The sequence below is a fragment of the Python bivittatus genome, unplaced genomic scaffold (genome assembly GCF_059951505.1).
Source record: "Python bivittatus isolate LINGU-HERP-01145 unplaced genomic scaffold, Pbiv_v1 ctg000410_np1212, whole genome shotgun sequence".
NCBI lineage: Eukaryota > Metazoa > Chordata > Lepidosauria > Squamata > Pythonidae > Python > Python bivittatus.
In genome coordinates this window covers 9,844,316-9,869,172 of record NW_028277067.1, presented here as the reverse complement: position 1 = coordinate 9,869,172, position 24,857 = coordinate 9,844,316, and the positions used below count along the sequence as shown (strand labels likewise).

At 41.1% G+C, this 24,857-nt stretch overlaps 1 protein-coding gene across 1 annotated transcript in view; it reads right to left on the bottom strand.

The window, feature by feature from the left end:
* TBX21 (T-box transcription factor 21) overlaps nucleotides 1–23,181 on the bottom strand; it is a 53,412-nt gene extending 30,231 nt beyond the window's left edge. Inside the window, exon 1 of the mRNA XM_088143259.1 lies at nucleotides 22,148–23,181. Within this exon, the coding sequence (XP_087999385.1) occupies nucleotides 22,148–22,770 (623 nt within the window). The 5' untranslated portion in view covers nucleotides 22,771–23,181. The remainder of the gene's footprint in view (nucleotides 1–22,147) is intronic.
* Between the last annotated feature and the right edge of the window lie 1,676 nt (nucleotides 23,182–24,857).

Genomic DNA, 24,857 nt, shown 5'->3' with positions numbered 1-24,857 from the left:
GGGGCAATGATTTTCGTTCCTTTCTCTCAGCATTTCCAGTTGGCAGAAGTGAAGAGACTGCAGATCATGAGATGGCAGATCACCTTTAAACAGTTTGTGAGATTTTGAGAAGTAAAACAGCGGTTATGTGGAAGTACCTTCTCTCTCTTTCTCTCTCTCTCTCTCTCTCTCTCACACACACACACACACACACATGAAATCAGATCAAGGTCCATGTGAGTTGTATTTTAAAGGTTGCAGTTCCCTGTCACAAAGGGAACTTTATAAATAGCCTTTATAAAAATACCAAATAAACTTCTAAGGCAAAAGTAGTCTTCCCCCACTTGGCATCCCCAGATATGTTGGTTCTACAATTCTCATGGCCAAAAGGAGTTATAACACGCTGGAGCATTCTGAGTCTAAGAAATGATTTGAGCAGACATGTTCAATCTGAAGTATGAATGGACTATTACAAATCAACTGAAATAAAATATATCACTCCAAACACCATCTTTTCCATTTGCGTGTTAAACTGCCAGCCTGAAAATGTATCATAATCAACAGTTTTGGAAGAATTTCTTCACTGTTAGGGAACTTGGTGAAGTGATTATTTTGGATTAGGAGTAGGAAGACACAGGTTCAAGTCATGAATCTTTGGGTTGGGCACAAGCTGGATTCACATAACATGCTTCACAAGATCAGATAAAGACTTTGGGGCTGCTTTCACATAGCACACCCAGTCTGGTTAATTTTGTTTCTATGTTAGAGTGGTTGGTTGGTTAGTTATAGCCCAATGCACTATTGGAATCCAGAAAATGGGTAAATTCTATAACCAGTTGAATTGTATTGGGTAAACTCAACAATTTTTTAAAGTGCCTTCAAGTCAGCGTTGACTCCTGGCGACTGCCTGGACTAGTCCCTGCAATTTTCTTGGCAAGATTTCAGAAATGGCTTGCCATTGCCTTCTTTTTCCTAGGGCTGAGAGAATATGACTAGCCCAAGGTCACCCAGCTGGCTTCATGTCTATGGTGGGAATAGAACTTACAATCTCCTGGTTTCTAGCCTGGTGCCTTGCCAAACTGGCTCTCAACCACTATTTATCAGCCTAATTTTCATCACAGGATAGTCGTAAAGATAAAATAGGAAGGTTAAGAATCATGTAAGTCATCCTGAGCTCCTGGAATAATTGCAGGATATATATGTAGTAAATAAACACAAATATTGGGTTTTAAAAATGCTTCAGTGGGAATACCACTTTTTAATTTAAAATAAGTAAGCTTATTTTCCTCTAGCAAAGACTTATGAAGAGACAATTATGAGAATGGAAGGAGGAACTTGAAAAGGCCTTTCCTAAAGAAATAGGTCACAATTTTTGTCCTGTCTCTCTAAGTCTAGCTCTTTGCCATCTCTAACTCCTGCCCCAATCTACAACCCTTTGTTTGATCCATGGCTGTAATGGGGGTTCAGGTTGCCTTGACTGACTTTCAGAAGGGGAGCTGAAACTCTGTCTCCACATCATCACACCCTGACAAAACCACCAAAAGAACTGAGCAGATTGTGTGCTGGGTTGCTTACTTCCTGAGCCAACGTCTCTGGGAGAATGTGACATGGCCCACATTAACCACGCAAGAGACGGTGAGCACAACATCTCCTTACCTTCAATCCCATCTTCCTCCCAGTTGCAAACACAGAACTCTGCAGGTGTTGTAACCACTACTCAAAATTATAATACATTCTCTGGATTTAAAGTTTACGTAACTTTATAAAACTGATTTCTTTTATGCCCACTTTACAAGTGAGGGAACTGAGATTGAGGAACACTGTTCCAAATCCTTGCTAAACTGGGACTTGTTCCCACAGATCCCAAATCAGGATGGCGTCTTTTCTATTAAGTCAGTCCTCCATAATGGGCTTCCTCTTATTTTTCCATTTCAGGACCACAGATCTGATAAAAACATATACTGTCAGAGCAAACAGTAGAGATAATTTCTACCTTTATGTTGGGCTGGTTAATGACCACAATAAAGTATTTCAGTTTCAGTTTCTACCTTTATACATGCTAGGTAGTTTACATTCTGGGGTTACCTTTATACCTCCCACCTTGTAGTTGGCCATGATATATTATTAGCAGTTGTGAAGCACATTTCTCTTCTACATCTCACCACCATTCCATGTTTGACAGCTGTATCTAAACAAGCAAACAACCATATTGAATGGTAGATTTATTGGGATCAACTGAAACAACAGAAAAGAATGTGCAAGCTTTTTTTAGGTTCTCCAGAAATCTTCCTTGAGTACAGTATTACAAATATGAGGCTTTGAAGCACAAACTTTTTTTTGTTTTAAAAAGGTCAAGTGTTATAGCTATGTGGCTTGCAGCTCAAAGTCAGTCTAAGAATGTGTAGACCTGTGTTTCTCAACCTTGGCAGCTTTCAGATGTGTGGACTTCAACTCCCAGAATTCCCCAGCCAGCCATGCTGGTGTAAAGTAAAGGCATTCCAGAGATGGGCTTAGCTCTGTGCAGGAAGCAAAATGAATCTCTTCTGATCTCCACCAGAAAGTAAGAGTAAGGAAGTAGGATGCTGCGTCAAGCAGGGTGAATCCTAATAAGCACCACAATGTTCATGACTGGCCAGGTGCTTACACTAAGCCCATTGCTCCTCTCCCCATCATTTGACACTCTTCCATCCTAAATCCAGCCCCAGCTGCACCAGTGGGTTTACCATAATTTGCTGTTAAATGTATTCACAGGTCAACATTGATGAGATGATGGAGGCTGCTGGTTAGTTGTCCTATTTCTTAATATTTTTTTTTAGCAGATAAGGACCCCTAGGTAATGCTTGCCATTGCAAAGTTTGTTTTTGCAGCTTGTAAAACTTATATATTGCTAACAGCAAAATAATGCAAGTATGATTGTAGATCTTTTATTTTGTATGCTTTACAGAGTCCTCATTTAGTGACCACAATTGGGACCAGCAACTTGGTCGTTAAGTGAAGTGGTTGCTAAGTGAAACTGCACCTGTGCTTATGATCTTACTTCAGCTTTCCTTTGCTTTACAGACCTGCGAAAGTTGTATATGCGAGGATTGGTTGTAAAGTTACTTTTTCATCACTGTTGTAATTGCAAATGGTTGCTAAACAAAGCAGTTGCTAAATGAGGACTACCAGTGTTTTATTCTATATGTTCTACCTTGTAGCTCTAATTTGTAGGTTTTATTTAATAAGTTTCATTTAGTCTAGGTCGATAACCTGTGATGAAGAATTAGAATTAGAATTTGAATTGATTTTTTTTTTTTTTTTTTTGAGAATAGCTGTTTAGAGTAGGGTAGCAAAGTGAATCTTCCATCTGGTACTATGATATGTACAAATATTCCTTTAAGGGATCAACTAGCATTTTGGATGCTATTTTTAACAAGAAAGCAAGATGATGTCATCCCCCACCATGGCCACTATCATTTTGATCTAAATCTTATGGGGACAGTCACACCTCTCCACCATCCTTTTTATAAAATGTAAGTTTGGTCCTAACTTTGGCTTGTTTCAGCCCTGCCTACCATGTGGCTTCCAATCCATTACCACAAAACGAATGCAACCTTTGGCAGGAAAAAAAGCTCACCCACTGCTATAGCAAAGATATGGGAATTCCATCTAGCCTTTCCTGACAACCAGGCTTTTGAACGCTGCCAAAGACTGTATCCCCATCCACAATCTGAAAAGGAACTTCAGTTTGAGATAAGACAACACTGTAAGTGGTACGGTAGAGTTTTAACTCTCTGTGTTGTCTTTTGTTGCTGAGTTTGTGCCACAAAACCTCAAACGGTTGTCAGAACTGAAGGCACAAACCTCATGGCAAAAATCAAACACTGTCTTACAACAAAGAAGTAAAATCATTTTTTAAGAACTCTGTTCTTCATCCTCAACTTTAGGCAACGTGCAAATAGGCACATATACAGAGAGAGAGAGAGATTACAAACTTTACCTTTCCCATGAGTTTGGGTCTAGGTTTGTACACAAGGCAGTTAGTAAGCTAATGGTTTTTCATTTCTCCACCCAACCCTTTTCTCTTTTTTGTGGCTTGACTTTTTAGATTATAAGCCTTAGGGCAGGGGCATTCTCTTTTATTGATCTGTAAGGATACTAGGGATTCGTTCTCCCATCCCTCTAACTCCAAAGGTGTCTCACTGTTTTTAAGAGAGATGTCTTCATGATGTCTTCCATCTCATCCCCAGCCCACTTTGGAGACAGTTCTAATGGCATCTTTAGTTGTTCCACTGTTAAAGTGATGTTTTCCCTCTTTTCCCAGCATGAACTTTGCCATATGAACAGTCTACAACAACTTGGTGACAGTGTTGGCAATGATGTGGTCAGGGGTGGGATTTGCCCAGCACCTATTGGCTCCTTGAAGGCCATTTTGACTTGAGCTGCAAGCAAGATCAGTCACTGAATCTGTACTTCAGAAAGTGCCTGTTATGCTTTGTCCAGGTTTCTTATTTTTACAGGAACATCAATCTTCTGAAAGAGTGGTGGACCTCTTTGTTAAACAAGTGTTTAGCAGTCCTGTGAAAAACCAATAGACGTATTTATAAAGAAAAAAAAGTGCTGGCACTCCTGTTGATTTTCTGGATAGTATTACCTAACCTGCTGGTCTTCAGATAGCCATGCTTGTTTGGAAAGATTAATTCAGTATCTCTTAATTCTGAAACAGCTGGCAATCACTTATGAAAGGGAATGGACTTAATATCCAAAATGCTGTTATAGAATTTCTGGATTTTGTCCTAGATATAATGGTATTTTAAATAATAGTTGGGGACTTGTTGGCAATTTTAATCAGCTAAACTTATCGAGGGCAATACTTTATACTTTAATGTGTCTAACTCAGAGATACAAAACTTGAGACCCCATGGGCAAATTTGTCCCCCAAAATCCTGATCTGCAGATGTCAATAACCTATGTATGTTGTTTCTAATTATAATTTTTTGATGTGATAGAAAGGGAAAATGATTTCCTGTATAATGATACTGACTCTATTTGATTCAAAACACTTTAAAATGTGAAACAAATTAATTCAGTTTTGTTTTGATCCTGTCCCCACCCACTCAAAAGCCAAGTGTGTTCCTCTCTCCAACAATTGTACACCCCTGATCTAACTGAAGACTCAACTCAGTGTCACAGCCATTTTCTATGGGAAATTATAGCCTTTAACGACTGTGTCTATATTTAATTTTTCAAATGTTGAGAGCAAGTGAAATGATAGTTTCCTCTGCTTATCCTCACCAAAATCACGCACAAGCATCCCCAACATGCATTTGTTCCCCACTTCCCTCCCTCCCACCAAAGCTTCTTGGTGTTCAGCTATCTTGACTTACATTCAGACCCATCTAGCTATTCCCTTTTGGGTAAGCAAAGCACAGAAAAAAGGTAAGAAGTACTAGGCAAAGAACATAGGAGAAAAGGAAAGGAAACATATCTCAATCTAGTTTACACCAACACCATTCACCATACTTCTCTATCCATGCAAATCATTCTTGCTTCCACATGCCCATGGACCAGTTCATGTACTGTCTTCTCGCCTCTCTCTTTGAATGACAGAAGTTGCAGGCTGTATTTATAAAGCAGGCAATTACAGTTACATTCTGTAGGAGTCTGAGGACTCACTTATCCTTGGATTAAAAGTGCAGGTCCACATCATTCTTAAATTCATTGTTCTCTTTGTTTACTTGATTCTTCTCTCATAGTTCCTCCTAAAAGCTCACAGGGACACTCCAACTCCTTTCATCAGTATCTGTTCCAAACCATGATGATGCCATAATGTATAGTTCAAGCTCTGTCCTTTTGTACTTGCCTCACAATGTCGCGCACACGTCCATAGGGGGTGAAATTTGTTTTATCACTTTCTACTCCCTCTTAGGGGCACCCAGAAGATACCTATGTTCACTATAGGTCCCTGAGGTGGATCAGGCCAAGGTTGAGAAATAATGACTTGCTCAACTTAAGCTTTACAACGAAGTGGGGATTTGAACCTGAATATCTCTTTGTAGATGGATACTTCAGTCACTAGTGGGGGAGAACTTGTGCCCCTTGAACTGTGGCTGAACACAACTAGCAGCTTTAGTCATGCTGGGAGTTGTAATTTAGCAACAATGAAAGCACATAAATTATCCCTCCTCTCCCCCACAAGTGCACCTTTTCAAACAGCCCTCCCCTCCTCCTCCTCCTCCCCCTCCCCCCCATAGGTCCTGAACTAGACAAGGACCCACTTGCTAAATCTTGCCTTCCTATACAAACAACTTTTTCATCAGAGCCACAAGTTTTTAAATCTTCTGCCATTCTTGAGACCCATCACCCAAACCAGAGGAGTCTGATGGCCCTCCCCTTTTCAACGTTACTTATATAATATATCTCAGTTGCATCTGGAAACCTGCATGCACTACAGTGTGGGGTAATGGTTAAAGTGTTGGACTAAGACTGGGGAGATGCAGGTTCTAGTCCATCCTCAGCTGTGGAAGTTCCTTGGATGAATTTGGGCCAGACGCTCTTTCTCAGCCCAGCCTACGCAACAACAGGGTTGGTACTGTGGGAAAAGAAAGGAAGAGGGAGCCACCTTGTGCTCCTGTATGAAAGGCAGAGTATAAATATAACAACCAACTAAATAAAGCCTTGAATTTTCACATCGTATTAAAATGTATGGATATACTCTTACCTTGATTAAAGCTACAGGCAACCCTGATTTTAATGGTGGTTTCATAGCAGAATGGTGCCCAGTTCTAACAATCAATGTGGCTAACCAGATATGCATAAAACATTCATATTCTCTTCAACAGTACCTGAAGAGCTCTGTGTGGCTAATTTTTTCCTATACATTAAAGCAGAAAGGCAGGGAGACAAAATTAAAGCCAGTCTGGTCTAGTGGTTCAGGCACCAGGCTAGAAACCAGGAGACACTGAGCTAGTCCTGCCTTAGGCATGAAAGCCAGCTGGGTGATTTTGGGCCTGTCACTCTCTCTCAGCCCAACACACCTCACAGGGTTGTTGTTGTGGTGAAAACAGGAGGCAGGAGTATTAGGTATGTTTGCCACCTTGAGTTGTTTAGAAAAGTAATAAAGGCAGAATAAAAAATCTAAAAAAAAGTTATGTATCTTGGACTGGGGGGTCTGTATCGATGGTCACTGGCTTCAAAATGGTGGGGGGCGCAACCAGATAACCAAAGACCTGACCCTTTTTAACGTTTGTCACACGCACTGCACGCAGGCTTTGATCGCCCTGTCAGGCCTGCCTTTTTAAAACCAGTGACCAGTGTTACAGCTGCCCCGGTTCCTGGACAAATAAAAGCCCTGCCAGAAACATTTCAGAAAGTGGTAACAAAAAACAAATGAGAAGAGTACCTTAGGTGTTGGCAACATTTCACTAGTGAAAGATATTCCTGCTTCTGTTCTATAAGAGTGAGTTATTAAATTTATACTACTTTAGTTTCTCATTTCCTGTGGTCTTAATATGTAGGACAGGATATATCCAATAGCTAATGACTCACTGCCGTAAGCTGCATAGGGCATGGTTAGAAATAAGCGCATCCATGGGAGAGAGTCAAAAAAGTCAAGATGGCAGCTGCTACAAAACAACGGTTGGGGCTTCCGTCTTGATTTTGGGATTCCCTTCCCCTACCTACAGACCTCCCTGAATGCAGGTTACAGGATCGTCTGTTGCAGCGTTTCTCCACTTCGACAGCTTGAAGAGGTATGGAAGCCAACCTTGTCATTTCAAACTGGCTGGGCCAAAACCCACAGGCGATAGATAAGAGGTCCCTCAAGGAACCAGGCTCTGTGCCACGTAAGGTTTATAGGGCATAACGTAACTTGAATCATACCCAGATGCAACCTGGCCACCAGTGCAGCTTTCGAAGGGGGGTGTCACACGGGCAGACCTAGGCAGGCCCACCACTGTCCATGCCACCGCATTCTGAACCAGTTGAAGCTCTCTTTTCAAGAGCAGCCCCGTGTTACCATAATCATGCTGGGAGGTGAGTAGGGCATGAGCGACTGTCTGAAGGGCCTCCCAATCTAGGAAAGTGTGCAACTGCTGCACCAGATGAAGCTGTGCAAAAGCCTTCCTGGCCACAGCTGTCACCTGATCATTGAGCAAGAGCTGTGAGTCCAGGAAGACCCCCAAATTGCCCACCACTCTTGAATGGGGAAGTGCTACCCCTTCCAAGGTTCAAGATGGAATATGCCCAGGCCTAGATGGCCCTAACATCCACAGCCACTCAGTCTTGGTAGGATTGAGTCAGATACAGTTCCTCCCCATCCAGATTTTAATAAGTAGTAAAATGTCCCACGGCACCCTGTGAATTCATTGCAGCATCTCAGGGTGCCGGGATGCATAGTTTGAGAGCCACAGAGATAGGCTTTAATCTTGCAAGTCTGATTGTGCTTGACCTCCTTCTTACATCCAAGTGAATAATTTTCCCTGAATGTTGATATTACTTCCAAATGTTATCTTGCTTTCCTGGATTTAAAGAAAGTTTCATCCCTCTGCCTAGGTAAGGCTTCTTGCATGGTTCTGTCAAGGTCACCTCCCTTACTCTCTGCATCCAGCATCGACACACAGGGAGAGGCTCCCTAGAGGCGATGTGGTTCAAAATCCCATTACCTGCCCTTTCCAAGAAGCAGCTAAGACTCTGGCTGAACTGCCCACCAAATCTACCGCAACCCCTGTACACAAAGTGATTGAAAAACAGACATTGCTTAATGGAAATATACATGATAGAAACTACTGTGGAAAGTATCTTTGCTCACATAATGAGCTAAAAGAGTGATTTTTAAAACAGAACCACATCCCACACTGAAAAAAGATGGACAACAGACATATAGCTATAACATCTGGAGGTGGAGTCTGAGGGCTGCAGTGGTGGGAATAAGATACACAGTAGGTGAAGCTACATCACATAAATCAGCAGAACCAGGATATTCTGTTTTAAAATCTGTATTATAAGGAGTTTATCCTGCTATGGTAAAAATGGGGGGCGGGGAGGGGCAGGACAATTTATTGCATACACTACAGTTTTTGTGAATGCTGCTTGTGATTTTTTTTAGAAAGGGGGGGCACTGGAGGTAGCAAAAATGGGGTTGGAGCTACATGTGGCCCTCAGAATTTTGACTGTCCAATTCTTACTCAGAAAAATAATAGCATAGAAAAATCCTGTTCTGTGCACTCAGAACTGAAGCTGCCCTCAGAAAAGTCAACACATTCACTGGGGTTTGGAAACAGTAGGATTCCCTAGGTAGAGAAAAGTTTACAAAATTCTGTTTTAGCCCTAAGTATGGATATTTTGCTAAGTTTTAGGATCCAATCCACTTAAACTGGCATCTTGTTTCTTCTTCTGATAACTCTGAACCACCCAGAGCTTGAAGCAAAAGGATGGGGGAGGGCTTTTCTCTGATTGCAAAAATCTTGAAGAGTGCACAGGAAATGCAGCAGCTTTAATGCATTTAGACTTTCAACACATTTGGAGCGGGTTGGTTACAGCATCAAAGTGACATGTTCTTTCTGGGGCTTAAGAACAAGAAGAGCACGGGAGGATGAGAGAAAGCGAAAAATACTCAAGAGACCACCTTATAAAAAGTATGAGAAAGAAACAAAGAAGGAGAACGAATGCAAGGATTAGGGTTAGAATTATCACTTCTCATATATTTTGCACACAGAAGTTGCTATTAATATCCAGACCATAAATTCATTTTGAATTTTGCATTTGAGAATAGGCTTTTCATTCAGAATATTAAAAGTGTTGCATGCATACTTCGTGTTTCTATGTTGAATTAGATGACATTAAGGTTCCTTCCAATTTTGTGATTCTAAGTGTTGTTCAGGAAGGAAGAAAGGAAAGGGGAGAAGATGGGTTGCAACTGAAGAAGGAAAAGAAACATCATCAAGAACACAACTGATGTCACAACTGTCTTTCTGGGTGATACTAAAAATCCTTCTAGTCCATTATCCTGTTTCCCAGAACAGTTGCTATTAATCAGGCCATGAAGGGGACATCAGCTGAGATTCAACAGGATATTTTGTCTGATTATGGAGGTTCTAACTGGACAACATATACTGAAATTGATCCTTTTGGTATTAAAGCCAGTTACCAATTATCACTATGTCTTGTATCAGTGGAAATAGAATAATAAAGAAAAACAAAAGACCACTCAAAAGTGAACAAGCAGAAAAATAGTAAGTGATTTATGGGTAAGAAGAGGAGGAAAAGGATAAGGGAAAAGAGAGAGAGAGAAGAGTGATCATTTATATCTTGTTTCAGAAATTAAGTCACAGAGTTCAAAGGTGGTTACTTTCAAATAAAGGCACAGGATTGCATTCTAATATAGAGAATCCATCTTTGTTAGATAGCTGAATATATTAACATGAAGAAAAACCTCAAACACTCTGCAAGATGTTCCTTACAGATGCTGGGATGAGAAAGTGAGTGGAGTAAGAGTGGGAAAGATTAATTCATGACAAATTTGTACAGACCTACATAGAGAATGAATGCTTTCACTCCAGTCCAGCAGAAGGAAAGTAGCTATGAGCCTGCCTTTTCTGTGAAAATTCTCTATTTGAAAGTTGACCCTATTAATACTTGCTTTAAAGAGAAAGAGATGCAAGAAAAGAGGCACATTTTGTCTAGCTGCTCTCCTAAAATTCATTCTATTTGCATATTTTTCTTACTAGAAATATCCAAGTGATGAGAAGTCTTGAGCTTCAACCTAAATTATATTGATTCTGTCTAAATTTCCATCTGTACATTTAAATAGTCATATAGTCAATCAAATTGAATATTTATTATGGTCATAGACCAGCATAGAATAACCATATATAGACAGTGTCCATCTACTGACCTGCAGTGCATTGGATGATGATGATGATGATGATGATGATGATGATGATGATGATGATGATGATGATAAATTCAAAGTGCAGATTGTGCAAAGAAGCAGAAACATTAGATCATATACTCAGCTCATGCAAGAAGATTGCACAAACTGAATATAAACAACAACATAACACAATCACCAAAATGATTCACTGGAACATCTATAAAAATTATCATTTGCCAGTAATGAAAAATTGGTGGGAACATATATTTGAAAAAGTAATTGAAAATAAGGTTAAAATATTGTGGGATTTCTGGATACAAACTGATAAAATCTTGGTGCATAACACAACAGATTTAACTGTGGCTAAAAAGAAGAAAGTATGGATAACTGATGTGGCAATACCAAGGGATCGTAGAACAGAAGACAAAGAACTGGAGAAGATCACTAAGTATCAAGATCTGAAAACTGAACTTGAAAAATTATGGCATAAACCGGTCCCAGTGGTTATCGACACACTGGGTGCCATAACCAAAAAGCCTTGGACGGCACTTAGAAAATCTGTGCATTGACAAAATTTCCCTCTGTCAATTAGAAAAGGCCACACTGCTTGGATCCACACATATACTATGCTGACACATTACGATATCCTAGATTCTTAGGAAGAACTCGATGCGAATGAAGTCAACACCAGCTAAAAAACTGGCAGCTGTGATTTCACATTGTCGTGAATAATAGCCAGCTGTCTTTTTTGACTATGTGTCTTACTGGTGCCAGCTCCGGCAGTGCTACATTTCATTACAGGCAAACATCTGCACCCAAGTTGGCTACTGTGCTCTGTGGCTCCTCACTTTGATTCATGCCTTCCACCACCCTTTTTTAAAACAACTTTGGGGATGGGAGTCTGCTTTTTTCCTTCTGACTAGGTGAAAAAAAGAGTTCTGCCACTTTCACTTCCTGCCTACCTGCCTGCCTGCCTAGCTACCCACCAGTCCAGAAGGAATAATGAAGGGTAATTCATTATCAAAGGCCATAGTAAACATGGCCTGGATAGAACATCAGGCCATAACATGGCCATAATGGAGATGGGGTTGAAATCCAGAAAGGGATTTCTTAAGCTGGCTTTATTTCCAGATGGTTTATGCATGAAGTCCTACAGCTTAAGGCTGCAGGGCAGAAAAGCCCTGTACATATAATCTGAACCTCTTATCCACGTGAATGGGTGATGTGACTGCCCACACCAGAGCACTACCTGTCTACAGGATTCCTCAGTGAACAAGCTTCATAATTTCCAAGGTCCAATACAACTCAAATTCTGAGATCAAGCTACTATGTCAGTTTTCTTTCAGTTGTTCTATTGGGCCTATCAGAAGACAGTCCTGGTGTTATAACAAACATCTCAAGAGCTCCAGTTTACCATAAAGGAGTATGGAAAATAGGTATTATAGGTTCAGAACCCCAAAAGTTTTCTCTGAGGGGTGTCACCTGTACTGGCAAACAAACTACCCTACAACAATAGGCTTCCTTGCAAAGTTGGTATGGCTGAAAAGAGGAGCCCTATTGATGTTACATTAGATGGCAAGCTTTCTACTAAAAACTGGTTAAAGGAAATATATAAGCAATTACAGTGCAAATAAAACACTGCTAAAAGAGATGATTCTCAGACCTAAGCATGCTGGAAGCCTTCACTTCCTCTGACAGTGATGAAAATTGTTATCTGGGCCAATGGTAGACCCTGATATTGCTTACGCTCTCCTCAACCTTCCTCCCTTTTCTCTGTTTGTCTCTTTCTCCCCCCTGCCTTAAGCATTTCTCCTTTTCTCTTGCCTTTCTTACTATTCATGGAGGCATGGAGCTGTGCTTTGAAATACACCTTCCAACAGCAGCAACAAAATGCAGCTGACCATCTCTCCCTATCAGCAAATAGGAAATGGAAGGCCGTCGTAACTGTCCTGTTTGCAGATCACTTTCCTTTCACCCAAGGCCAAGGATGGAAACTAGGATGGTATGAAGATAAAGCTTTGGGAAGAGCACCTTATGCTGTACAGGTAAGCTGTGATTGAAGTAAGGGAAAACAAGGATCTCAAATAGAATAGAATTGTATGCCTGGATTTGGGGAGGGTGTTGAATGGTGTCCCCCATCCCTAAAAAATCTGTTCAAGGTGTAGGCAGGACCCACAAGCCCCAAATATTCATCCAGAGAGGCGCAAGTGATGGGGGCAGGAGCAAACAGGTTCACCAACAGTGCCTGTTCTAGCTACAAATGCTTGTCTCCGTAACATGATGATGATGATGGTGATGACGATGACGACAACAACAACAACAACAACAATAGAGGAGTTAGCTGGCTGAGCCCATACATGATTACAAAGGTATATTTTCATTAACTTTTCTTTAAACATCTGTAATTGTTATCTGCAACCAACAAAATCCGTTCTGTCAATTTTATCCCTGTGATCATAATGATACTATGATTTACATACTCATGGTGTTGGTTTTATTAAGATAGACAATTTTAAAAATTGTTTTATTAGGGATGTAGAAACAGGTGTAAGGCAAAGTTGGGAGACAAAATAATGATTAATTATGTTATTAATTGTGTTAAGGACAGCAATAATAGAATATAACCCTCTCAATTTCTTGTCTATAATCTGTTTATTTCTGGTTTCAAAACCTAGTTGGGAGCCAAAATTTTCCAGGGAATATAGTATAAAGCAGTATTTCTCAACCTTGGCAACTTTAAGATGTGTGGACTTCAACTCCCAGAACTCCTCAGCCAGCAAGCTGTTGCGGAATTCTGGGAGTTGAAGTCCACACATCTTAAAATTGTCAAGATTGAGAGACACTGGTATAAAGTGATTTTGTGTTCCCCTTCCAATCTCTGGGCATTATTATGCCCTTTTCCCTTTCTATCCGTAGTAATGTTCTCAAAGAAAAAATCAAGTTAAACAAGGATAGTGCAACCTGAAAACTTAGATGCTGTCCCCCAGAACCCATTCAGAAATTGCTAGGGGATTGCAATGTTCAATGTGAAAGAAGGAGAAATGTATTAAATAAATGGAGAGAAAAATAATCTTAATGGTATTTAATTTAATACTTCGTCCTTACTATGGCCATGTTTTGTCCTGGTCCCACATTTTGTTGGAATACTTATTTGTTTCTTGGTTACATTTATATCCCACCTTCCGTTCAGGAGCTCAAAATGGCATACACAGTGCTCCCTCCACCCATTTTCCCCCACAACAACCCTGTGAAGTAGTTGGGCTGAGATAGAGTGACTGGCCCAAAGTCACCAGAAAGTTGAGGGTGAACTAGAACCTGGGTGTCCTGCTTCTAGTCTAGTACCTTAATCACTACACCATCCTGGCTCTCAAGAAGTTTATTAAGTTTATTATAGGCCAACTTATTCTCAGGGCCAGTTTATGCCCCCCCCCAGTTAAATCTTCTGTCCACTAAGCTATTGCACAGTTATTTAAAAATACGTTAAATGGCTTCACGAGCACTTAATGGAATGTTTACAATTAAGCATTGTTGTATTTTGACCACATTCTAACAGACTTGATTAACATATGGGATCATTGATTTTTCAGGCTTTTATCATTTCTTATTCCGTTCCTCTCAGGTTTTCCCCCCACCCCTGACTTACTGACTTTGCCAGCTATGGACCTTTCGCATCATCATCTTTACATGATACAGATTTCTATGCTCTTGTTCTTTATAACCTTTAATGAATTCCAAGGTTGAATCAGGAGCCAATTCCAATAACAGCAGTATATGAGTATACTAACTAACTAACTAACTAACTAACTAACTCCTCTTCTTTCATATGGATTGGCCCATTTCAACAGATGCCACATAGGAAAAATATATGGATTATTGGCTGTATTTTCACTTTTTTAAATCTCCTCCTGCAGAAAAGTGACACTTTCACACATTTATGTGTGGGGAGGGGGTGTCTATTTATTTGGTTTGGTTTTCTACAAACGGACAAAGTTTCCAGAATCAGATTCCTACACATTCAAAGTCATGCATAAATGCAGCTATTTCTTGCAGTCAAGGATAAGGGATGGTAGATTTGAATTCATTCAGTAAAATTGAATTAAAATTTTAATGAAAATTGAAGTGGTGATAGCAAAAGAATCCATCCTGTGCTAGGAAAGTTGCGCATTAGAGAGACCTAGAGGAACCCTCTCCCTGAGGTGCTAGCTTTCAACATGCATGTGTGTTTTTTTTTTAACAGTGAAGTCTTCAGACACAATCTGCTAATACTCAATATTACTGCCATTTAACTCCAGCCTGCTATCGCTTGTCTTTATTATTTCTGCCATCCCTTATATGAGTGCAAAATGTAGCTTATTTTTAAATCTGAACAGGAGCATGATGTCATGGAAGACACTGATGAATGGAAAAACTCAGCAAATCTTACAATGCTTAATAATAAAATCCACACTGTGTATCATGAGTTTCATTTCCTCACATTTCCTTGCCCATCATAAAATATTAGCTTCAGAAAGAAATGAGAAAGTTTCAGAAGTGTTTTTGCTGTTCAACACTTATAAATTTATATATTTAAAAAATATGGCAATACGTAAAATAAAACATGTAGGCACGGTGTGCTGACAATTACTATCCCATGTTCATAATTGATCCATTAATTATTATTAATTAGTTATTAATTTATTATTTATTAATTAATATCAATCTTAATTTATACTTTTAATTAAAAGTATTATTTAGTCTGCATAAATAAAAAGCACTATTTCAGCAGAAGTATTTCAGGGGTGATTTTAAATTCGATGCTTCTAGGGTTGTTTAAAGTACTGCTATTAAAGATAGTCTAAACAATTTTGCTACTAATACAATTCATCAAGGACTCTATTTCATTTATTAAAAAAAAGAATGCACCTGATTAATTGACTAAATGTTGCACTATTAATACCTTTATAAACTTTGTTGAATGACAAGTTTGCATCAGTGGCAAATTTTTCTAAATGATGTTGGGACCTACAACTTCCAGAAAGCCCCTGTATGTGATAGCGTACCTTCAAAACTCTTATATGCATGAGAAAAGCTGTACAGTAATCATTTATGAGTGAGAAAATGAATCCTGCACATATTTCAAAGCATTGTGTTCAGTAGTTACATATTTTACAAAAATATGAAACTCAAATTAATCCATTCTGATCCTTGATTAGTTTCAGTCCTCGTTATAGCTTTATAATCTATCTAGAAATTAATTCGTAGATTTAAATTGTAGATTTAAAGGTGAGAAATTAACAGAGCTGAATTGTTTCCCAACCCTCCCAACAATTTGCTTTCTAAAACATGAAATAATTACAGTATATGCAAATTTATAAATGACCGAAAGCACAAGGTATCTATCAAAATTTCAGAAAAGTAAAACAATCAAATCAAATTAATAATCATAAAATAACAATGAGGCAAGCCATAAATGAAATGAAAAAATAATATCTAGGTGCCTAAACAAAGCTATTTATCCTGTCTCCCAAAGATCACACACCAGGTACTGGGAAGGGAAGGCAGAGCGCTACCATTAACAAGTCTCTTTCTCTTGTGGCTACTTGCTTAATTTCTAAATGAAATGTCCAAAATAAGTCTCAGAAAACAATTTTACTGAATGAGCAAGTTCATGTGGAAGAAGGTACTATGTCCAAACTATGTAGTATTTTTAACGTAGTAGCAGCACTTTGAATTGTACTCAGAAATTGTACTTCACTAATTATCATCTAGTGAAGCCATAGAGAACTAGCAAAACATGATTCCAATCCATAATCAATCTCAAAACTCTCCAAACTGGTGCTCTCCAGACCAATGTGCTGGTTTTCTAGGAATTCTGAGAGTTACAGTCTAACCCAGGGTTCCTCAACCTTGGCGACTTGAAGATGTGTGGACTTCAACATGGCTGGCTGGGGAATTCTGGGAGTTGAAGTCCACACATCTTCAAGTCGCCACGGTTGAGGAACCCTGGTCTAACCCATCTGGATGGTGCTTGCCTGGGGGAGTCTGAACAATCTGTAGTCTCCTGGGCTGACCATTTCTAATAATCCATTTTGACTAAGCACACTAGGCATATCCAGAGCATGTTCTTTGTTGCTGCACAAAGAGATTTGGCTTAAAACAATAGTAGAACCAAAACACTGAAAAGTCAGGAAAAAAATAATGTTGCTTCTGTACTTATTGATTGCATTCACCAAAATAATAATAATAATAATAATAATAATAATACAATTCTGATATGTTCAGCACCATATCTTCCCCTCCCCAACTTCTTGTCAAGTCTGTGCTTCAAAAGGATCATCTGTTTCTTTCCTGGTTTCTTCAGGTTGCGCAGTCTTTCTTCTGCATAGTCTCTGCCTTACACACAGGCAGAGAATGTGTGCACAGGAACTCGTCCCCCTGTCCTACTTCCACCCTACACTTCACTGAAATCTGAAAACAATGTCCTGAAAGGGTAGCCAATAGGCATGATGAGGATGACAATGATGAGGATGTTTTGGTCTATGAACAGATGCTTAGGGAATATTCGTTCTTAGAAGCCAGAATAACTAGGCAGGCCTTAAATACTGAGCATTTCGACTGATAGAACTGCAGCAAAAGGTTTGAGCCTGGCCTTTTCCCACCACTTCCTGTGCATTATTTATTTAGCTTGGTCTGTTCAAGGTCCTTGAAAATTGGTTCTGAATTTCTCTTCTTGGAGGCAGCAGAAGGTGCTACTGTTGGGTGTAACTGTGTTCTATTTCACATATTTCTTTCACTCTGAAGCCCTCACAGACATACACACAAGCTGCCCACACATCCAATCTGAAGAAAAAAACAGTGGGATGAATCTTCATGATGCCAGTTTGCCTTGGGATTTATTGTCCAAGGGGAAGTAGAGAGACTGACTGAACAATGCAAGACAGGCCATTCAAACACCCCTGTCACCAACTCTGAACTAAATAAATGCAAGACACCATACTCCAACCAGGAGAATTTCACTCAAATTCTCTTCTGGTTGGAATTCTGTTTTAAGAATAAATAATATTCCATTGAATAGAATGAGTAGGTCTTATCCAGTGGCCAGAAGGAAGCACGGAAAATGCCAGCTCTTTGCTGCCCTCTAATGGTCTGTCAGAGTTCTGCAGCTCAGATCTGGTAGCATTATCTAGCTTAGAAGAAAAGTCAGTATCTAGAAGAGACCCTCCTTGCAATACACCCATGTTTTAATTTTTGTTCACAGCCCAGAGGTTTTGCTGGTTAGATGGGCAACAATCTAAAGTTGACAAATAAATCAATAAACAAACAAAATCATTTGATGCTTTTTCATTCTATCCCAAAACAGCTGCCTAAGGCAATCACTTTACGACCGAACGTTCCCTGTTCCTAAGTTGGAGTGTTAGCCACACTTGAACTGGCAAAAAAGTATGGGGCATAGAATTTGCTGTCTTCATTTCCAATCCTTACCCTGTCTATATTGCCTCTGCTTCAGGTCGGTGTGGTCTCCTAGCTTCTTCACAATGAAGTGGCTGACAAACCTTCAGTGGGTCTTTAGACAGTGTTGGAAAAGACTACTTAGGATGACTTAAGTTTGTCTTGGTCATGGGCTGGGCTGGGCTGGGATGAGATGAGGGCAAAGTCACGGCAGAAAAAAAATGATGCCAAGATGTGTTTGTATGTGGTTTAGGAGTGGGGGGAAAGGTTCTGGATCTAAAGTTAGACTGGTCTTTGCATGGGAACTCTTCAGCCTCAATAGTCACATTCCCTATTCACTGTGTGAATTTTTTATCATCAGAGTAGAAAATGTGAAGTGAGAATTTGTCCTCAGAAGTAGAATTGAAACTTGCTGGCTCTTCGCTGAAGAATTAAAGATCCATGTAGAAAAGCGATCCTTTTGCCGTATTGCTTTTAAAAGGCCTGGTCCTCTTTTGTAGACGCTGGAAAAGACAGACAGCATCTCCAACTTCTACTGTAACCCTGTGTGGCTTTGTGGCATCTATTGCCTGGCAATGGGGACCTTGTTGGTCTATGAATCCTGGCACCTTCCCATTTAATTTCTTTTTCCTAATTTGCTCTCTCCCTTTCAGACTGATTACTATGCAACTTAAAGCAAACTCTGGAATAAGTTGGTATATAGGGGAGAAAAGTATAGAGGTAAGCGTGAAAAGCAATAAACTGTACCCTTTATTTTCATACCTTCTCAGAAGAAGAGAAAGAAACTGAAGAGACTGTAGTTGGCAGGAAGCTCTTCCTTTGGATGTGTATTGAGATGTTTCTTCTCCCTTCCCCCTGTCTCTCCTAGATCCTAGGGATTTGCAGCTCAACTGAAAATGCCTTATCACCCCATCAATATCCAGAGAAACTTAAGCAGAAATCAACAGAGGGAGGTGGGAAAAAAAAGAAGGTGGCAGGGATGATCTTAATTAATAAAGATTTCCTAACCTGACAGTGAATCGCCTGGAGAAAATATGAGGCATGGTGTGAGATAGGTAGGCAAATGTGCAAGTGTTAATATGTTCAGAGCTTAATTTCTAGAAAAAGAGATTTCTGGCAGCACATCCTTCATTCCCTCTGTTGTTCCTCTGAATGAAAGAAATACATTCTACACCTGCACAGAATGCGCACCTACACCTGTAATCCTTACTTTAGATATTCCAAGATTACGGTCTGATTTTGAAAACAGATCACAAGGCTGAGCTAACTTTGTTTCTCCATAATCAAGTTCAAATAAACTAATTGCAAATACTCAGCTTCTTTATTGTCTATAGTGCCATGTACCCTTGCTCTCTGTAAAAATCAAAGAGTCAAATTTGATCTCTTTTCTGGCCCATCCTGAAAAGCCAGCTGACATATTCACATGAGAAAATATATATACACATATTTTGCATTTCCTGGCTCTGTGGTGGGAGAACACTGGTTAATTGCATGTTCAACCACGGTTTAAAATGGTGCATTGACAAATAGGTGCCCACAAACACCACAAGAAAGCACTGTAATAATTTTTATGTGAAGTGGGAAAATGCAGAAACTAGAGCTGTGTTAACTAGGATTTGGTGATTTAAGAACTCCTGGTCAATTCATAGACTGCCTTTCTCCATCATTTTAAAGGTTTTTTGAAGTAGTTATAAATGGCATCCCTTGCTCTGAGCTTTTTGGAGGAAGTGTAGGCTACTGAAGTCAAAATAACTTAAAGCAACCTATAAATAATTACATTCACCTGTGGACAACTGAGTAATTATTTTGAAAAAGATGGTCCACAGAGAGGTGACTGCCAAAATTTAATTAAGATTCCACATGTAAAATAAAAATGCTTCTCAAACTATGGGAAATGTATTGTGACATCTGTTCTTTGCATTTTTCATACTTTAGATTTTCCTCTGCATTTGCAATGTGATGTTTGATCTGAGTGGTTCCGTGACTAGGGTGTTCTTTCTGCCGCACGGAAGAAACTTCTAAGAATTCCTGGTATTTCTTCTTCTTCCTTATATTGAGCCCAAAACATTACATGGAAATCCAGTGCTCAACACAACCAAAGTCTCTGGCTTAATGAACTTTCAATGCTGATATCAGGGACATTTTTCTAGACTATGTGACCAATCCAGTTAACTTTTGTTTTCATTATCTGGCCATCCACCGTTAGCTCATTTACAAAACTGTCCTATACATTTCTGTTCAGAAGTTACCATATTTAGTTCAGTTGTGTTCTTTCCCAGGTAGTGATGCAGTTTCAGTTACTTATAATCAATGGATTTCTAAACTAATGAGATTTCTTTTTTTAATGCCCTTTTCGGTTATTGAAGGAAGTATAAGGTAATTCACAAATTAAGAAATAACAGCGCCATTTGTTGTAAGATAAGGCCATCTTTAATAATTTCTCTGTAAATCCACCTTTCATTTTTAATTTCATTTTAATTCCCTCTTACAGTAGCATACTAGAACTAAAATAGCCTCATGAAAACAAACATAAACAGATGTGCCTCTAACTCTTAGTGACACTCATTAAAATTGGTCTCACTGATTAATCAGTTAAAGCTTTCTTTTTTTAACTAGCATAAAAATGCCCTGAAATGGAGGGAAAGAAATCTGTAACTAGGATTTAAACTATCAAGAACAATTAATTAAACCTTCAGTTGATTAAAATACTAGTTAAAATTGATTTTTAAAACTGCATCCCATAGAAAGCAAAAGAGAATTGCTTAGACACACACACGTGCATGTTATTCTTCAGGCATATTCTACATGATGTAGTTTTTACACTTATTTTTCACCTGGGGAAGTTCTGATGGGGCAAAAAAAATAAATAAATAATGAAACTCACCATGTGCTGCTTGTAAAGAAAAAAAAAAATCTAAGCCATGAAACAAAAACCATATTCTCCTAAGAGCCTACTGACTTTGCTGTCCCCCTTTTCGGTTTCTGTTTGCAGTTAAAACAAAAAACAAAAACAAGAGTTACAAGCCTTCTTGCCTTGGTTACTGTTATTAAACAGTGATAATAGCAAATCAATGCAAGTAACTATTTGGGGTTACAAATTACTATCTGGGGCCCCAGTAGACCAGCCACATCTTCTAACCTCTTCTGCATTCTGCCAGGCAGCTGCTCAAAGGGATGAGACACATCAGATTTGCCACCCCAAAACCTGTTAGCAATGTTTCCAATACAGTATTGCAAATTAATCCTGGATGTATGTGTTTCGGTGGGGGTGGGGGTGGGGGGTGGGGAGGGAGAGAATATAGATAAGGCTTCTGATCATCTACCTAGCGGCCATCATGTCACTGGGAAACAAGTTCCCCACATAACCTAGGTTGAGGAAAACAGTTCTACAGGAAGCGTTGACTCTTCCGCAGAGTGATAAGCATCTAAACTGATGGGATCCTCCAAATGTGTGAAATAAATAAATAAATAAATAAGAATGAAATAAGCCACCTGGATAGTCTGACTGGTGCTCCCTGGGCTACAAAAACCTGGGCAGATTATCAATGTCATCATCTTCATCCTCGGGGTCCCTGCCCGGTGAGTCCTAGACAGAAACTGCCAGGGCCAACCACCTGTTTTCCCAACCAAGCGCACGCACAGACAGCTGGTGCCCGCAAGCCAGCATGCCTTCCCATCCCGGCTCCTCTTCCGTCGGGAGCCGAAGTTCTCAGCGGACGGGGAAGGAAGAACGCGGCTCTTCCCCCCTTCTCCTCCCTCGCGGCCGGAGCCCTGCTTGGCCCCTTCCCGAAGCCCCAGGGAACCCCCTCTCGGTTTCCCCTCCGGCCCCCGCGCCCCAGCCCCAGCCCCAGCCCAGGCTGTCTCCTGGCGTCTCCTCGCGTGGCTCACCTGCCCTGCTTGGTAATGATCATTTCCGTCTGGTGCTTGTGGAACTTGGCCCAGAGCGGGTAGTTGTTGAGGACCACCTGGATCTTTCCGGAGACCTGATAGCCCGGCACGGGATAGAGAGGAGCCCGGGGGAACACGTGCTGGACCGCCGCCGAGTAGCAGCCTTCTCCGGCGGGCGCGCCAGCGTACAGATCCCCGGCGCTGGGGTAGAGCTCGCCACCTGAGGCCGAGAAGCCCGGATTCCCGGCGGGGCCGGTCGACGGCGGGGCCGGGACAGGCGGGGGAGGCTGGGCTCGGTAGGAAGAGCAGCTGTTCACGGCCGGCCCCAAAAACCTGCCCGACGGGGCCGGGTCGCTCACCCCAAAGGCGCTTTGCACCATCGGGCCTCCGTAGGTCAGCCCTAAGTTGCAGCTGCCTTCCTGCAAGGGGGGCTCGGGGTAGTAGAAGCGGTCTTGGGGGGCGCCCATCTTCAGCTCGCCCCCGCCGCCCGAGTCTTTGGTCGTGGTTCCCTGGAGGTCCGGGGGCTCCTTGGCAAAGTTTTGGCTCTCTGCCCCGTTCAGCATGGTGAGGGCAGCGGCGGTCGGGTTGGCAGCTCCTCCGGAGATGGAATCCAAGGCGCCCATTGAAGAAAAAGGCTCACGAGACGGTTCGCAGCTCGGGGCGGCGGGAGGGGGTGGAAAGCGGGAGGGAGTGGGCAGCAAAGCAAAGTTGGGGGGAGGTAAAAAGTCCGGAGGAAGCGCTCGAGCGCTCAGAGTCTCATCGAGGCTGGAAAAGGCTCATCAGCGCCCGCCTTCACACTTTCCTGGTCAATTGCAACTGCACCGACGCCAGTTAGTCAATTTCGCGGCTGGCTCGTCTTAAAAGCCCGACTTTCTCCGGCGTCACGAACGAAGCGGGGAGGGAGCGAGAGAAGTTTCGCTACTTTGCTGTGTTTATGTCAAAATCCGGTGGGGGGTGGCAACGGCGAGGTCAAGATCACAGTTGCTCGCGCCGGATTCCTTCCCTAGGACTTTTCCGAAAACTCGGCGGGGCTTTTCCTGCGCTAATCACTTCTTCGCTAATCCGCCAATCCATCCTCGCTGCCTCCAAAACTGCGCTCTCGACCTGCCTCCTATTAAAAGAAAGGCGAACGGCTTCTCTTCCATTGGCTGGGGAGAGTTTTAAGACCCGCCCCTCTGGCTCGGCCTTCCCCCTCCAACGGCGAGCTGCGCTGTTGCTTGAATGGGTTTGATCGGGTCCCCTCCGCCCGCCGGTCCCGTTTCCATCGTGAGAGGCAGGAAACTGATCCGCAAGACTTTCCCCTTCGGATCAACCAGGGGAGGGGAGGGGAGGGGAGGGGAGGGGTTGCGTTTTGCTCGTTTCTACAGTGGTAAATTGCATCCTGCTGTGGACCACATCTGTAGTCAGAAGTAGTGTAATGCAAACCGAATGTGTTTATTTATTACATTTATAGCTCGCCTTTTCTCTACAGCAGGGTTTCTCAACCTTGGCGACTTTAAGACGCGTGGACTTCAACTCCCAGAATTCCCCAGCCAGCATGGGAGTTCAACCATCCTAGATGCTTTCTCTTCAACCCCCATTTCAACATCAATGCAACAGTCTTGACAGCCAATGACAGATTGGAAAGTCCTTGTTCTCCTTAATTGGTTTGATTATTTGAATCTGAATTTCCCTTGTCCCTGCTCTGTCTAATCCCTACACAGCATTCCTTCATTCACAAGAGTTGCAACATCTCATCAAGAACCAGGACAGCCTTCACCTTCTGCTTCTATCCAAAAGTCAGAATCCACAAACTTTAAGTAAAGTCCAAGCTGCTTTCTCATTCAGTGTTACATTGTTCCAAAATGAAAGCAATTAAGTGGAGGGAAATAAAGGGACGCGCTGTATAGATAAGAGGAGTGATTTTAATAGCAATGCTATTATCGCAAAGGGGATTCTATGGGAGGCCCTGAGCTGTGTGTTCCTGCTTTCACAGCCCCCAGAGCCCTTCCAAACATTGCTGCTGAACTGTACTTTCCAATGGGACAGGAAGGGAAAAGGATTAAACATCTGGAGATTGATCACTTTAATATTCAATGAATTTTAATTTCAGTTACATTGACATTTTATCCTGTTCCTTCTCCAATTGTTAAAATGCAGCCTTCAGAATATCATTTAAAGGCCAAATAGGGCCCTCACCCTGAAACTATTGCACACCTGTGGTATAGAAGCAGATACATGCTTGCTAGTGCTGGGCACAAATATATGCAGGGTGCTTGTGAGGACACAAGGTTGGGGGTGTGGCAGCTATTAAACCTGTTCTGAGAATTAGTACCTGTTGTCTGTCTGCAAGAAATCCAATATCAAGGCATGAGAAGCTGTAGACCAGCTTTGAGCTCACAGAATAGCTTGTTTGGGCTTTTTTTTTTTTTTTTTTTGCCTAAAATCAAGTGATAGTCAAGGGGATTACTACCAATTATCTTTCATTGGTCGTAGATACAACAATAATAATTTAAAAGGGGTGGGGATGGGGGTTAAGACTGACCAGGAAATCCACTTGATGTTTTCCACTGCTTTTCAAGGAAGTCAGATCAAAGACATACTAAAAAGACTGATTTTATAATGCTTTGGCAGGCCCCCTTTAAAAAAAATTCACTGCTTTAAAATCATCTCCTTCTGAGGATCTTGCTTTTGCACACTTTTTAAAATAAAGTCAGTCTAGAAGTAAAAG